General features: G+C 40.7%; 1 protein-coding gene across 7 annotated transcripts in view; it reads left to right on the forward strand.

The window, feature by feature from the left end:
• The window catches only part of LOC108242203 (receptor tyrosine-protein kinase erbB-4), a 315,331-nt gene that overhangs the window by 233,024 nt on the left and 64,517 nt on the right, over positions 1 to 17,790 (forward strand). For all 7 annotated transcript variants that reach the window (XR_005232742.1, XM_025008210.2, XM_017426912.3 and 4 more), the window contains 5 exons: positions 705 to 795; positions 2,455 to 2,660; positions 6,586 to 6,718; positions 11,705 to 11,798; positions 15,427 to 15,581. Coding sequence is in view for 6 of the 7 variants with exons in the window: in XM_025008210.2 (XP_024863978.1) it covers positions 705 to 795; positions 2,455 to 2,660; positions 6,586 to 6,718; positions 11,705 to 11,798; positions 15,427 to 15,581 (679 nt within the window). In the remaining variant the exon portion in view is untranslated. The remainder of the gene's footprint in view (positions 1 to 704; positions 796 to 2,454; positions 2,661 to 6,585; positions 6,719 to 11,704; positions 11,799 to 15,426; positions 15,582 to 17,790) is intronic.

The following is a 17,790-nucleotide window of genomic DNA, read 5'->3' on the forward strand; positions in this document are numbered from 1 at the left end:
AACTCTAAAAGGTGCTCAAGTGAATACGTTGCTTTACGTTTGTGTACGTGCACGGCCTAATGGTTATAGAACCGTCAGCGTTTGCTGCAGTGTGTATATTTATTCATTAGCTATTAGAGGCCTTAAGGGATGAACAAAACCTTGTATACGAACCCTTTTGTCATATTAAACTGCAACTTGCAGTTGAGCCAAACGGCTAATGGAGTGAAACTGCATTTTCATAATGAAAACCCAAGCAGTAAGGAAGAGCAATGGCTATTCCATCCCAGCCATTTCCTGCTCTATCCTTTTCAATGTCATTTCCACAGCTGCTGATTTGATATAATCTGTCATTAAAAGGCAAGTGCAAACCAGACAAATTGTGTGAATATTAGATCCATTCTTTTAATTACTGCATGTTGTCTTCCCCTCTCACATTTCCAAGAATGAATGGGCTCTCGCCTGAAATTCACGGAGGCGAGGCAACTTTATGACCAACAGCAGAACCCCTTTTATCTGCTTGTCAGCAACTGAATGGATTAAAGTTCTTCCCTGTAATTTGTATATTCCTTCATCAAATACCCCCTTTTCTCCATAAAATTCTAGGTTATAACTTTTGGTAAAGATCTATAAACATTTTAAAGACGAAGTCGAGGTTAAAGCCTCTTTGTCTAGGCTAAGTCGTTGCTAACTATGCTAATTGCATTTATCTGATGCATTTTTAGGTTACCTGAACATCCAGTCATGGCCTGAAAACATGACAGATCTGAGTGTTTTTTCCAACCTGGCAACCATTGGAGGCAGAACCCTTTATAGGTGAGTAAAGGCACATCCTCCAACTGTCACTCCATCCATCCATCCATCCATCCATCCATCCTTTCCATGGTCAGAAGGCAGCAGGTTGAGGAGTAAACCTAGAAGTCCCTCCCCCCCAGCAACAGTCTCCTTTTGAAGGACCCCAAGCCAGCAAGTTCTGGTTCTGACCTGGGGTCTCCTCCCAGTCTAGCATGCCTGGAACCTCCATTGACAAGGCCCCCAGGAGGCATCCTAATCAGATGCCTGAACCACCTCAACTGGCTCCTTTTGATACAGAGGAGCAGCAGCTCTCTGATCTCCACTCGGATGATGGATACGACTGAGTCCAGCTGTCTGAAGAAGGAAACTCTTGAGCAGTTTGTATCCAGGATCTTATTCTTTCTCTTATGATCCGCGCCTCATGTCCATAGGTGAGGTTAAAGTGAACTCCTCCTTTATCATGACAGAACAAACCGATGCTCTCATTGCCCTGGACGTGGCCCTGATATGTGGCTCCATATTTCGCTCCATCCTGCCATCACTCTTACTCAAGACTTCTAGATACTTAAATTCCTCCGTTTGAGTCACATAATCAGAAACACAATGTCCATAAATTTAGGGGGAAGATGAGCGCTGCAGCACAATACTGGCTTCTCGTTCATTAGGTGAACAAAATGATTTAGTCGTACGACATTGTTCAGTAAGTTTGAATTCAGATTTCATTTTAGCTGTTTAATCTTCTACATTATGCATGCGTCTGACATGCTGAAGCATAGTTCAGTCAGCTGACAGTGGTTCCAGCTTTAAACCAGAGCTCTTTGAAGCTGCTGTCGCTCAGTTTTGATTAGTTTGATTCATGTTCTTGCGTTGCTCACAAGTGGAAGATCGAAGTGATACTGCAGGCAAATGAGGCCCAGTTGCAATCAGAGGTTTACATACAATCATCATGAAATGCTGTAGAAGTTTGGGGCTTTTAATGATTTTTTTTTTCCAGGATGGAATGATTACACAACACACAGCTTCAAGGCTCTTTAAAATCAAGAATTAGGTGCACAGGTTTTAATTTATTGGGAATGTTTTCTAATTTCACAGTGTAAATGTATACATACAGGCACATATATATGCATTTGTACACCTAAAATGTTTTAATCAGTGGTATTGAAGATGGTAGAAGGTCTTTAAACTTCATTTAATCTGTTGTATAATCATTCCACCCTGGGAAAAAGAACAATCCAACAAAATCATTACAAAAATCCAAATAAAAATGACATCCATGCCCATAATAAGTGTAAGTAAACGTCTGACTGCAGTTGTAGCTTCAGCTACATCCAGTTCTTCCTTTTTGTTGTGAACCATTTTTCTCATTACTCCTACTTCTGTCTTGTTCTCTGTCCATAAGGGTGTTTTCTTTGTCCTTTAATCCAATTAGCAGGACACTTTTTTTATGTTTTCCACCTTTACCGCCTGTTTTATCATATTTTCCCCATCTTTTTGCTCTTTCCCTTTTTATTCTTATGTCCAATCCTCTTTATCTGTTCCATTTAATTTTTGTCTTCTGAATCCTTTACGCATTTTTATTCAGATTAGCCTCCGTGTTTTCAGCCGTTGCTTTTGAAACTTCCGTTCTTTCATTCGTCTCTGCTAATTGCGTTTCTCCTCTTAACGCGTCTCCTCTCGCAGCGGAAGTGATATTTCCCTGCTGATCCTGAAGCAGCGTTGGATCTCCTCCCTCCAGTTCCAGTCCCTGAGTGAGATCAGCGCCGGAAACGTCTACATCTTCAACAACAGCCGCCTCTGCTTCTACAACACCGTCAACTGGACGTCACTCTTCAGGACCCCGAGCCAGAAAGTGCTCATCCGCAACAACCAGGATCCAAAAGAATGCAGTGAGTACCGGCAGCTTTTGGCCTTCACAGGTTTATGTCTCTTTGCGTGTTTGTCTGTCTGTTAGAAAAATATCTCATGAATCACCAGACAAATTTTATTAAAGTTTGCAGAAAGTAATCATTAGATGTACATCTATCGCTGCAACTGATTAAGTTTTGGAGTCATCTTGAGTTCAGATGGTTGCCACAGCTAACTGAGCTTAAAAAGAAACACAAAAATGATTATAACTCAGTTGATTTTAAAGGTTCTGAGCTAATAATCAATGTGGTAGTAGCTGAGAGTCATTCTCAACACATACCTTGAGCATGACATCACGCTAAATATTTTTAATGTTTGACCAATGTGGCAACCACTACTGTTGTTTCTCAAACTCTGGGGTGAATTACGACAAGTAATATGCATTCCTTCAAAGAATACTAGGTTTTTAATTTACCGTTTGCAAAGCTGTAAGGGCTTTCCTAAAGGTTATCTTTCCAGATCAGTTTTTTTCTTTTAAATTAGAAAACTTTCATTTCTTTTTCTATCTTAAAATCTGCTTCAAAGTATGTGATTTCATTTAAACCATGGATCTAACCTCCTTTGGTAAAAATAACTTGTTTTAAAGAAGAGAACAATGTTCTACACTTGTTATACACTCCGAAGTTGTAGCGCTGTCAAAATGATAATTAATTTGTGTGGGAGTAAAGCTGAGGTAGCTGCCCTCTGTTGTATCAGCATATAGGACTGAATAAAATTATAACTGGATTGTTTGGGGTTTTTTTTTTGTGTACAGCGCTCTGATAAACACCAACAGCCAGTCAATGTAAACGCCGTAGTTATTAAAAATGGCGTGATTAGATTGGAGTTGTAAGGAAGCAGGGTTAGTTGTTGTTCGCACATGTCAGAACGAGGTCATGGACATGAAGAAGGGGGTGAGGAGGTCTGTTTACAGTCTGAGAAAAGCCAATTGAGTCTTATGCAGAAGCGAAGGTGATATGTAGGCTATCGTTTTAAACTTTGACATAAATATTAAAAGGAAAAGCCTCGCATTCCTTGGAGGAATGCAAATTGCTCTTCGCCTTTCGTGTCAGACTAAGATCATCATAATGTTGAGAAATGATGGAGTTGGAGCCGTTTTGGTAAAACCTTGAAAATATGGAATGTGATGCAACATGCTGAGGTGTTGTGTGACGTGTTAGTTATCAGAGCCTGTGTACTGAATGACTCTGAGCTGCTATTACATCAAATTTCAGCTCAATATCTGTAAAATTTACAGCGTTATTGTTATTTTTGTGTTGGCTAAGGTCAGTTGGCTGCAGTGGCCATCTTGAAACAGGTTGACTCTAAAAGTTAATCAGTTGTAGATGTTCATTTAATGCGTGCTTTCTGAGAGTTTCATTAAAATCCTTCCAGTGGTTTGATATATATTGCTAAATAGACATACACATAAAGATACGAGCAATATTTTCGCCAAGAGGCACAAAGTTCTATTTTTGTAGGATTTTAAAAAGTAAGCGGGGTGAGTGATACACAACAACAAACAGAAATGCTGGTAGATTTTCATACACGCACATTTTATGTCTTTGCAGATATTCAGCAGTGACCAAACATCTGTTAATCTCCCATGGTTTCTTTTTTTTGACTCCTATGAATCTATAGTTATTTCCAAACTTGGATTCTTCCCGTATCTGTGTAAATCCAGAACCGTCTCAGCCGTACTCACTGACATGCCCGTTTCCAAGGCAACACTATCACGTTCATCTCACTACTTGGCCATGAAAGCCCTTATTCAGCTCCCTTGTGACACGAATACACTGAGGTGGGTTAAACCCGTGGCCAGAACTGTAACTGGAGACCAGATGGAACAATGAGTGGTCCAATTCAAAATACAACATCTTTATGGCACTGTTGTTTGTGTTGCTAATTTAATTTGTGATGTTTGTTGCACTGTGACAACGTGTCATGTGTTTTTCAGAGCAGCGGGGCCTGCCAAAGTTTTTCTTGGCCCTACTACGGCTGATATCATTAGTCAGTTAATGAGTGCAGCCTGTGTGTGTGTGTACGAATGTGTGTTAGAGATCGATCGATGGGAGCTAATACAGGCCTCTTCATTAGGCTCAACCTACTGTCTACCATTGACTGCTCTGCTGTTGACAGAGGGTCTGCCCCCCCCCCCCCCCCCCCCGCCCCGCAGGCGGCACTCCAGGGGATGTGTGTGTCACTCACCGGATGGAGAGGACAGCAAGTCTGGATGAACAGCATTGATTGTTGTGGTTTGACTGAGGGAGGAAGGGGACTCATGGTTCTGGTTGGGGTTCTCTTTGATGGTGGAGGTGTTCGGAATATCAATGTTCTGACTCTTACAGCTGAACAGCCTTCAATTAGAGCAGCACATGCAGGGAGATGCATCATGATTAAGGCTAGAACCACCAAGAGGTCATATTACCGACACTGTATTTTCAACTTTCTCTAACGTTCTTAAAAACAAGCTCAGAGCAGCTCATAGTTCCACTTTTTTCAAAATGGCCTTCATAATCATCAGTTACATGATACCTGTTATTCAAAATAGAAGAATTGAGAGAATTTCTACCTAGAATCATCAAGGGAGTCGTTTTACCCCCACAGAAACAACGAAGCCTGCGATACATGAAGCTGACTCGTCAACACCATTGCTAAGCAACCGGGTTGTACCCATCGGCATAAAGGGATTAAACAAGACTCTGTTACCTTCCACTGTCCAAAACTGAATCTGGCATGTCTGTTTTTTGGGGAGCGCTGTCATATTGTATTTTTGGAACAAGAGTCTGCGCATTAGGGATGTGGAACGGTACCATTAAAACCATTGCTCTTTGTAGCTTCAACTTCTAGCTTCCAGTCTTGTATCTAGTTGTATATCAGTGGTTGTACTGCAATCAGCTGATGAGGAGACTGACTAGAAAATTAAACTAAATAAACCCTGGCTAATTAGGTTTCTTATTTAGACCCCCTTTACAATAAACTGTGACTTTGCTACAATCTCCTCAACCTACATGACCAATTAGAATATTCCTGAATTGTAGAAAATTTGGGAAAACTTCTTTCATAATGCCTCTACGCTCCCAAAAGATTTCTCATCAGCAGCCAATTCCCATAACTATACTACCACAAATCCTTACGATTGCACCAATCTGTGGACCCCACGCTGAAATCTCTCAGGCTGTCAGGATGAAGCTACGTGCTAGAATATCAAACCATGCTTGCACAAAGCTACCGCCAAAGGTATTGCGTCTGACCTAGGTGGTTTACATGACCTTATCAAAATCAGTTGTAGTCTAGGCATTAGGCGAATGCAGGCAGTCCTGCTTTAAATATTTGATGACCAACCAAGCCGCACTGATGTGTATGGACCCCACCTCCATTCAGGACCTCCACATGTTGCCACCATGATAGGATAGTTGTGTGTATGCTCAAAACCCTCCACAATTTCCCAAGACCCTTCCAAAGACCATGCACGGTCCCGATAGCTTTTTTTTTTTAAACATCATAGCAGAGTTGTCATCCAGACTGAAAGGGACCTTAAGGAATAGATGATTCTGAGACATTAATTTATTGAGTTCCATAATTTAGAAGAATGCATGTTGATTAATAAGACAAAGACAAAAAACATAATATTAGGTAGGCCAAACAAATACAGGTATAACTGGTACAATTTGACTAAAACTTTATTAAACTAAAACCTGGATCAGTCAGGTGCTTGAAACAAAACCAAAACAATAAATTTAAAGCAAGTTTTGATGGTGCCTCATAAACGTGACCCTACAATATTTGGATTGGAGTGATCAATGCAAGAGTAATGAGACATCCCTGACAAGATAGTAAAGATTTAAAATGGGTGCTCATCTGTTTCTATGTTTGCATTCCTGCATGTGCAAATGAATAATGGTATTTATTCTTTTCTTCCTACAGCTCAGCAGCGGATGGTTTGCGATCGGATGTGTTCTGATGACGGGTGTTGGGGTCCGGGGCCGGACCAGTGTCTCTCCTGCCGATACTTCAAACGAGGCCGCACCTGCGTTGAGTTGTGCAACCTCTTTGATGGGTGAGAAGACCCTTCACACATGAAACAATCATGAGTTAAAAAAAATAATCTAACAGAATCTTGAATTCATATCTATAGATCATTAGGGTTTCAGAAAGAGGCAGTTGATGAGCAAACAACAATATGTGACAAGCAGAGGCAATAAAATCAATTTCACCAGCTTTAACGCATGAGAATGAATTTAAAACATCCTCAAGGGCTCTGAGGAAGGAAACTCTAATTGCCGATTGGCATAGATGTAATAAGACGAGTCAACTGTCAAAGGAACATTTGGCTGCGTGTTGCATCCATCAGCCAGGATCAATTTAAAATATATTGTTGAAGGATTACGTCAAATAAAAAATTGCCTGTAAGCACTGACAGACAGGAGGGTTTTCTGACTAAAATATGTGCAAAAGGCCTTTAGAGAATCCACCGACGTTTTTAAAAGCAACTGTGAAGACGGAAAGGAAATAATTGAGTGTTACAGCTTCTTGACGGCAATTTGCACCCAGGTGCTCTTAGCACTCGGCATTCAGGTCGCCCCAGGTCTTTATTTTGCCAAGAGGCACATGAAAAAGATCACTGCCAAATCACCTGGGGAGGAACGCTGCTTTGTAGAAGCACCCTTGTCTCTGCTAGTCTTGAATAAATTATGAATGAACGAGGAGATGTAGTGAATCGCATCACATGAAACCATCCATCTAAAATAAGACTGCTCCGGCAGCATCCACTGCAAGATAAATATGCCTTTCTTGCAAGTAAGCAGTGATATCAAGCTTGTGTTTTCCCTCGGCGAGCAGGAGAAGTGTGCATGCATGTGTGCGAGGGAGGGTGTGTGAGAACATGCAACCCTCGGTCATGTTGACTTGTTGCTCGTCCTTTCTGGTGCCGTCGGTAGGAGGGAAGCTTTGAAGTTGGAATAAAAAAAAAAACAGCTCACAGCGAAGGCTTTGAAGAAGAAGGAGAAGAGGCTCGTGGCAGGCAGCGTCTGAAGCACACTTGTTTCCTTTACTGTAAATACAGTCAGTATGTGTGAGGCATTGTACTGCGAGTAATATTCAACAGACTCACTTGTTGCTTCCTGTCACTGGCCTCAAAATCCATTCATGTTTTTTTTTTCTGTACCTGCTTGTTCCTGTTTATGGTCATGGGTGTCTGGCTTTTCCGGTCAACAGACAAGGGGACCTAGGGCTAGTTAGCCTAACGAGCATGTTTTTAGACTGTGGGAGGAAAACAACAACAACGTACAGAAAGGCTTCGGCTGAGTTTCAAACCCAGGAACGTCTTGCTGCGAGGCTCAAGTATGAACCAATTCCACCATCATGCCATCCTCTGGCCTGAACAATGAAATCAAATCATTTACTGTATAACATAGAAATTTGCCTGATGAACAATCACCAAACTCATCTCTTTAAACATTTGATGGATTAATGAGAACATTTTTGAGATAGCTACTTAATAACACAGCTAATTGACCTTAACAAACACAAGAATGGCTATAACACAGTCAGTTGTGCAGATATTGAGCTAAAGTTTAGTGTATATCAGGTTGCTGGGAATTGAGTAAACTCTTGGACTGACTATCATGTGGACTGATACATTCTTCAGCCTCGGCATATACTGTCTGTCTAAGCTCTGCACACATACATTCACACAGTAAGAAAACGATCAGTCGAGGAAACAGCAATAAACTAAACAAATGGTGTTGCGCTAAAGTGTAGAGGTTCAATAATCAATATTGGGCTGTTCTTTCACACTGGTATGCTGTTTTAGAAATAGTAGTTTTCTGAACCTGAAATATAATTCAAGAAAAACAAAAACTGGCCCTTGTTTGGCAAGCCATTAGCCTAGCAAAGGACAAAGACTTCTTTCCATACTTGGTGATCTGTTCCGACTGATGTGGTGTCAACTATTGAAACCATTTGACAAAACATCACTTTAAAAATGACCAGGCTAGCTAGTTAAAGTGCTTCAGTCTTGTGTAATTGGCTTTTATTCATCTTGATTGTCAGAGGATTTCTCAAATGTTCATTCAAAAAATCTCAACTGTACTGCTTACATCAAATTGAAACGTTATGAATGATTCCATCATTGTAATTTAAATTGATATGATGCATTAATAAGAAAATAAAAAGTAAAAATGTGTTTTGTTATTGGTAAGCAAGGTTTTGTTCTTTAGAACAGTATTTTAGGAACATTGCGTCATCTGCATAAAAATAACATTCTACAAATCTAAAACTAATTATAATAAAAACATCTAATTTTTTAACAAATTTGACTACGTTCACTCTTACATTATATAATAAAACTCACTAGTTTGTCTCATTCTAACTGTTAGATTTAGTCTATTAAGTTTTATTGCCTTCACTATAGATTTGTGTCAAATCTTTCTTTGCTCTGGCACGATGGAAGTCTATCTCTAAAGAATTTGGCACGTGCTCATTAAAAATGTTTTCAGGTTGGTGATTTTAAACCTTAAGATTCCTCAGCCCGCTCTTGTTCTATGTATCCATTCTTAATGAGGAAAGGCACTAATTCCCTTTAGTTTATAAGTCTGTTGAATAAAACAAAGAGAGCGCAAAGGCAAGCGAGAGGGGAAAAGAAAAAGACTTGAGATGGTGTCCGTTGGGGCACAAGGAGGAGAGAGGAATCGGCTAAGGGAGGTGCCGAAAGTGGTTAATTAAAAAAGTTGCTCCGGTGGGTTGGCCGTGCTCTGGGTTGCTGGATGTTTTAAGGTCTGAATGGTCGGCCACGGTCCTGCTAAAGCAGGGATAATCCCCCCATCAGGTCATCCCCCAATGGGGCCTTGGCACACACTTTCAGCCGTGAAGAGGACCAATCAGGAGGAACGGCTTTGACGGAATGGAAATGACCCTAGAGAGCACCGCTGCAGCGGTCTTTGTCTCCTCAATGAATTTTTTTTTCCTCCACTCTTACCAACAAAAAGAAACCTCTCCACTGACTGGGTCTTTTCTAAAGCATTCCACTGGACAGAGCTTCAGGAGACTAATCTAATTTACTTTGGCACAAGGGAATGAAAAGTCAGGGGAGTGTTGCAATGGGAGTCTCCTTTGAGTCTTGCATAAACATTTTTATCACTCATCAAGCTTTTACCCAGGTCTCTGTGTATTTGTTTGTCTGTTGCATCAGCAAAATATTTAATGAACCACTGAGTAGATTTTAACTAAACTCTCAAAGTAATCATTGGATGCACATCTGCAACTGATTAACGTCTGTAGTCAGCCACTTCAAGATGGCGGCCACAAATAATCAACCTTAGCCAACACAAAAATGGCTAGAACTTAGTGAAATGTATCATCATTGGTGTGGTCATAGCTTAGAGTTATCCTCAACAGATGTTAGGAGCACTAACAGATAATGTCACAAAACCTGCCATCACTCCATCCCTTCTCATGAGAAGATGATCTTAGTCTAAAGATCTGGGCTAAAATGTGGTGGGCGATATGCATTCCCTCAAAGGATGCTAGCCCTTTTCATTATTAATAAAGATATGGTATTTTTTGAATGTTTAAAACAAACTGCTCCATTTAAAATTGGCACCAATCAAAGGAGAAATGGCCTGACAGAAGCTGGGATTTTATTTTCACTTTTATCACCCTTTAATGTGATAAGGTTGAACACCGGGGTGCTGGAATGTCTTTTAGACCAAGACTAAAAGATTTCCATCTTATACTCCCCACATAGAATGCAACAGACTCAAACAGCCTCAGGAGATATGCTCAGTGCCAGATCACATAAAACCAGCTCACGAATCTGTTGACTCTTTCTTCCACCCCAGCAGCGTGAGATGCTAATAAACAAACCAAACAGACACAGAGTCATTGTCATTATACCATCACTCGGATAAGAAGGTTTGTTTGGAACTGGGTGAATCCTCCTCAGAGGATTGTCCATCCTCCGCGTTGGCCGGATCGATCCCTCTGATGTGAAAAGTGGTTTTGATGGGCAGCCGTTGCTATCGACAGCGGGCGTCTTCCATCCACCAGAGACGCCTCACTTCAAAAGTTGAGATAATTTGCTGATTCAGACCAAAAATGCCAAAAGCAAAGGCAGAAATTTATGGATCGGATGCACACTCAGACACATGGAACGGCTGAAGAGTCTGGCCTGAGGCGATACACAGCTCCTGCCACTGTAATTGCAGTGTATGTGCCCAATATTGAGCTCCATTGTTTACTGTCTACTCCTTTTAGATGTCCAAGTGAGGAAACAAAACCAACAGAAGCTATGTTGCTTTAACGAGCTCGACAAAGAGTCTGTAGACGTCATGCAGTTTGCAGAAACTGCAACACCTCCTTGAAAACAGAATCTGTTGTTTTGCATGACTCTCACCTACTACCACATCAAATCTTAGCTGAATATCTGTAAAACTCATTGAATATAGCCATTTATGTGTCTTGTAAAGTCGATTTGCTGCGGTGGCCATCTTGAAGTGGGTTGACTCCAAAAGTTAATCAGTTAATATTGACAACCCAATGGTTACTTCCTGGAAGTCTGATTAAAACCAGTTCAGTGATTTATGAGATATTTTACTAATGATATAAACAAAATCATGCACAAACAAATAAAAACATGATCACCTTTTTCTTTTTTTTTTAGTTAAACTGTTGACTTCCTTTTTCTTTAACTTTCATGCTTCTTTTTAAAACCTCTTCTTCACCCCTCTTGTACTTCTGTAGCTCCATTTTCACTTGTTCTGAAACAAATCTCCTGTTTTTACCCTCCCTGGTTGCGTTTGGCTTTAAAAAACAGATAAATATTCATGAAAATCCTCTGTAAGCACATTGATCAAAAAGAGCCCTTTAGTTGACCAAATAATCTTAGGCAGCAGTCAGAAATGTTAAAGATGGTCCTGATTTACAGCTCGTGTTTATGTCGAGTGTTTCCGTATCAAGCAGCAGCATTCTGTTAATATTTCAGTGCAAGTACAACCTCAGATCTATAATCCATGCATCTGTATTTTGATGTTCATATCTCCATCAGGGAAGTGCGCGAGTTTGCCAACGGATCTGTTTGTCTGGAGTGTGACAGCCAGTGTGAGAAGATGGATGGAAATAGCATGACGTGCCTCGGTCCGGTAAGCCTCCCCTGATTCTGCCTCAAACTCATAATCTATAATACAGCCGGGTACATCCATGGTACTCACCTGGTAGGTACCAGGCTGTTTTATGTATTGCTACCCAACCTCCTTTTCCTTTAACACTTTTTAAAAATGCATCAACAGACTTCCTGATTCTTTTTTTTTTTGTTGTTGTTGTGCAAGATAGTCTCCTATCGTTACATCTTTATCTGTTTTGCACATTTGGGCAGATATAAGTGGTGGTTGCAAATGTGAATGGTAGGTTAATGGGAGAAATGATAAACTGCTGCTGCAGTCTTAGAAGCCATAGTTTTGGCAAACACACATATAAATAAGCAGACATGGAAACAATAAAACGAGATAATGGTCTGACCTTACAGTAAAGTCACTTTTAGAAGGCAGAAACACAACTTTTCAAAGTTTTTTCTTTTCTGTAAAGAAAGTGCACACAGTCACAAATATTGTATATTACTAAACAAATCTGTTTATGTTTGCATTTTATTACAGCATTGAATTAAAACCATGAAATGGTCGCAAAAGACTGCCAAAAGATTCTTCAGGTGTTTTTGGATTATGCTGCCTCATCAGAAAATAGTTCGGTTAAATGCCTAAAATTCAAATCATTTAAAAGAAATATGATGTTATAGCCATTTTAATCAATTTTTGTAAATAACACTTTACTCAGTCTCATAGTATGCATTTGGGGATGATGCTCAGCTACTACCACACCAAATGTTAGCTTAATATCTGTAAACATTGAAACCTATTTTGAACACACAGAGACACATGCATTTACTTTGTTGGCTGCTTTTCATGGCTGAGAGAGATACAAATCTGATGATGTTTTGTTTCCAAACTATTTCAAGAAAAAAATCTGAAAATAAATATTTGCAGCCGGTTTTCCCCCTCAGTTCCCAAATATTTACATTTTGCTGAAAAAAGAAGCGATGCAACACGCTCGCTTCTGCGCCAAACGTGAACACGATCTGAACACGGAATCCAATTTTACATTTGCAAAGTTACATTATTGGAAGATGAATCTAATGTGCTGCATGGCTGATTTTGGGCGAATCCTGCGACTGTGTGACTAACCTTTACTGACGGTCCCCTGAGAACGACAAAAAGAGATGAAGAGAGAGCAACTCCTCGATGATGCGCTCAGGCTTTCTGGCTTTCAGATGCTGGTCACAGCTGAGTAGTAAATAACACTGGAGTCAATCATCCAGAGGCCCCCCTCGCAGCCAAATACGCGAGCGTACAGCATACAGACGGACTTGAGGACATCTGTATGCATCTGCGCACACATCAATGCACACACACAAACATGCAAAGAGAGGATGATGTTTATTGATGGCGCGTGGCCGCATGTGTCAAACTTGCGAGCAGCTGTCCGTCAGGTCGCTGTGGTCGTCATTAGCAACGGAGCGTGATGCCAAAACTCCCAAAGCTTCTTCCAAGACAGCAGCTTTGGCATCCATAAACACAACTGTTTTTTTTTGTTTGTTTGTTTTTTGCACAATCGGTCATTTTGAACTTTTCTGCTTCCAAACTCAAAAAGTACAGTGAGTTTTTCCTCACTTTCATCCCTGCTCACGCTTCACTTCCCGCCTTACTTATTCATGATGCAGCCAAGCTCGGTTCCCGTTTGCCATCTCCTCCTTTACTTTGACACAACCTGATTCCTCTCATGGATTTTGACAATTTTGACAGGGAGTTGCGGCGGAATACACTCCTGGCAATTGTGTTCAACAAATCTCCAAATGAAATTCATGCGCCAGCTAAATTAGCTGCGATAGCAAAGTGAGCAAATTGACCCGATTTGGCAGGTTTGGATTTGATTTGGTTCAATTTTCTTCTCCTGCTCATACATTTCCCATTCTGTTTTCTGTGGCTTCAATTTTCCTTTTCTCCTATACAGTCATGGGGAAAAGACAGACCACATACTTTCAATTCTAGGTTTTTTTTCGTATCACAACATAATAAAAATCGTTTGTTCTGTACCAGGTTCTAAAATAATTGAAATTTTACATCAGTTAGAAAATTCACAGAACAAACTCCTTCATGTCGTTGTTTCTTAAATATAAACCAATTTGAAAAGCTGTTAGTGGAAAAATTAAGTCTAATCTTGCTATTTTCACATAGGAAAAGCAGCAGCCAGGTGCTGCTGATCATATGTATTTATTAACTGATCATCAGTGTGACCACCTCTTTAAAAGCAGGAAGTATTTTTTCCTGTGTTTATTAACACAACGACAAGGAAGAAAGGCACCAGCAATGACCTGAGAGAAGCAACTGTTGCTGCCAATTAATCGGAGATGGGTCAAAGGTCATTTACAAGCAATTTGGAGTCCAATAGACTGTAGTAGGAAAAAAATATTAACAAATGGAAAACATTTAGGACAGCTGCTGATCTTCGACCCAGCAAATTCACCCCAAGGTCAGACTGTGCAAACGTCAAAGAACAGGTCCATGAAATGGCCACAAAGACGTGACCATCTTAAAGCTGCCTCTTTCTGTTGATCACAAACCGAGCCAGCCAAGTGCCACGCAGATGGTAGCTTTCAGAAATGAAGTGAGTATTGCAGAACCAAAAGAGGCACGGGGCAGAACTCAACCATTTTTAAAATGAATTAACTCAGTTTAGCAACCCTCTTTGGTTAACTGCATTTTTAAAAAATAAACGCAAAGTTGCTGTGCGTCCTCATCGGTCTTCTCGGTTATGAGTCTGGTTATTGTTGTTTAGGCTTTTAATTGTACAGATCATCAGTCATCCCTACATCCCATCCTTGAGCCACAAAGCGCTGACTGTTACAGCTTTGTTACTACCTCGCATGGCAGCACAAAGACGCAACAGCAGCAAGTTGACTTCAACCCTACCATGCCACCTTGGTCCTTTAAGAAGTAGCACCCAGGCAGCCTGGTGTCCCAGGCTGAAGTGTTTTGGCGTGCTGTCCCAGCTTGGGTCAACCATGAACTCCTCTGTATACCTAAGTCTTCTGGAGTCAGATGATTGGCCATCTGTCTGACAGCTGAAGCTTCGGTAAAATTGGGTCATGAAACCGGACGGTGATCCCAAACACAGCAGCTAATGTGGCTGCCACCTTGAAAAAAGAATCAAGGTGTTCAGATCTGAGCTTTCTTGAAAAGCTGTGGTGGGAGAGCTGTGCAGAAACAAATGTCTGCACACCAACTATGTAAAGAAGAGTGGGCCAGAATTCTTCCACAGTCATGTGAGACTGATAGAGAAAACGACTATGCAAGCTATTGATTTATAGGTCAGGCTTAGTTTTTCACACACTACTTTTTAATTGTGGCTTTGTTTTTGTTTTATAAATTCTGTCATTGTGCAGTTTATTGCATATTTTTGTACACTTGCAGTTATATTTGGATAGCTATAGAATCTAGTAATGACAAGATCTGTTTTATTATGTCTTGATACTTAAAACCCTAACACTGGAAGAGTGGAGTTTTATTTCCCATGGCTGTGTGTCTTCTTTTGTTCATATGGCCCAATCATTGTGTTTTACTGCATCTTCTGGCTCTTTATTCACCCCTCATCCACTTCCTCCTCCTCATCGTGACTCATCCTCTCATCTCCCTCTTTCTTCTTCTGCTCCCCTCACAGGGCCCGGACCAATGCGTAAAATGCCTCCACTTCAAAGATGGGCCCAACTGTGTGGAGAAATGTCCCGACGGGTTGCAGGGCGCCAACAGCTTCATCTTCAAATATGCCAAAGCCAACAACGAGTGTCACCCCTGCCACGCCAACTGCACCCAGGGGTAAGAGAGGAATGATACATGAAGATATGCTTCAGATCTCTAAAACTTCAGCCATTTCTTTTATCTGTTCGGCGGCTACTCTCAAGGCAGGCTGCACTGTTCTCTCTCCCTCCCAAAGGAGAAAACGAAAGGGTTTGTTACATCTCCTGACCTGTAGGGGCCTTCCTGTCAGGGGCAGAAAGTGTTGACCCTGAAGGTGCAAAAACAGATCAGCTATGAATGAAGGGACAGGTGAAGACATATAGAAGAAGGAGGGGAGATGTGAAGCCAGCGGTGGTGTCAGCTGGGGAAATGATAAAGCAGACAAAGAGGAAGAGCTGTAGATAAAAGAGAAGGTGGAACAATTGAACAAAAGCTGCATTCACAGGGGGTGCAGCGAGGTCAGATTCACCTCATTCTGGGGTGTTTTTGTAGCTGTAACTGATTTCTCACTACACTGGTGAATTGAAACAAAAGTCGCTGATTTATTCTGCTCAAAGATTATAAAGATAAACCCAATTTAATGGCCTAAATGGCTGATTAGAGGGCTTGAAGATGGCACATAGCAACACCACTCATCTTTATGTGGATTTCATAAGCCACATTTTTTTGTGTGTAAAATATTTCCGCAGCCAACTTGTCATTTTGTAGAAAGGTGCTCTTAAGCAGCAAAGTCTCAGAAACAAACTAGTTTGAAGTCCTTAGAATCATTTGAGATAGTTTGCCATTTTTGGTTTGTTTTCATCCTGTGGCTGTTTGCAGGCCTTATTGGGTGCTGGTCAAATCGGACCCCCACTTCATACCCAGTGGTTGTCTTTTTGTACCAACCTGTATATGACAATTACCACCTTGCACCCATCCACTTATCATATACATATATCCTTCATGCCTATGACCCTCCATGCACGTACACCCATTTCTCTATAAGCACTCAACCTCACAACCCTGAACGAGATATTTCATAGTCAACATTGTCATATACCATAACCATAATGTGCTTCTTTTTTTTTTTTTTTTCCACTGCATTTATCCTCATGACTGACCTTGCATGCCCTCATGTCTGCAGCGACACCAGCTCCAAACATCTACGCTGAGGCACGCGTAATGGTTCAGACGCAGTGCATAAAATTGCTTTCATGGCTCGATGGAGATTTACGAGTGGTGTAGGGGGATGTGATTGGTCCATACATAGATGCACTTTGATTAGCTGAGGAAACGGAATGCTATTGTGGCTCCCGCACTAATTCGCAACTGAAATGCTACAGTAGAATCTGTTTAACCGTTGCCACTGTCTGTCATGATGTACTCTTGTTTATCTGAGTCTTGACTCTTTTGAATCTTTGTACCGTCCCTTAAAACTTTGCTTTAAACAACAACCAAAAAGCTAAAACACTCTTCCATTGTTGTTGTTGGTGAATGTCACGTGTATAAGGGATGGGATCCAGCAAATTGTCTGTGTGTCGCACAATCGCAGCATCGCACCAGACATGGGTCTTTATAACCGCTCCATAGTGGGACTAATGTTTCCTTATAACCCTTAAGAGTCCTTACAACCATTTGGTCCAAAAACCCCAAAAGATCACAAGTTCCAAACTCTGTTTTCTCACTTATTACACCTAATTTGATTAATTTTGTATCTAAAGCTTCTGCGTTTTATATTTTCTGCTGTTTGTGAAGCAGAATTTGTTTTGCAGGCGTTAATTCCACTACTGTGATTGTAGGTGTTTTTTTTGACAGATGTGGGCTGACAAGTTTTAATTTTAGACTTAATTTAGCATTTGTGGGGGGTGATCTATTTTGCTTTCTTCCTTGGGGTAAAGAATATTTGTTACACCATTAGCCAATTAGCTTAGCCAAGAACAAAGACTCGAAATTGAGCAATTAAAATTTATCCTTTTAGCACTTGCAAAGCTCAAGTGGATTCCTTATTTTACATTTGGACAGAATCAAATTTTCTTTTTTTTTTTTTTGCATTTATTCAAATTAAATAAGCCCACTCCTGGATTTTGCTTCATATTTTACTCTAATAAAAGCTGCATTTCTGAAAAATAAGCCTACAAAACAAACTCCTTAATTGTCCGTCTGTCTTTCTTGTGTTACTGTGACAAAAACTCTTTAATCCAATGACCAAAGCAGCACAGTTTGTGGACTATTGTGTCAGATTTAGGTCTCCATCCTCTAGTTAAAAATCATTGTGGCTCAGACTTTGAACCTGAGCTTCATGGTTCTT

Source organism: Kryptolebias marmoratus, linkage group LG23 (genome assembly GCF_001649575.2).
Source record: "Kryptolebias marmoratus isolate JLee-2015 linkage group LG23, ASM164957v2, whole genome shotgun sequence".
Lineage (NCBI taxonomy): Eukaryota > Metazoa > Chordata > Actinopteri > Cyprinodontiformes > Rivulidae > Kryptolebias > Kryptolebias marmoratus.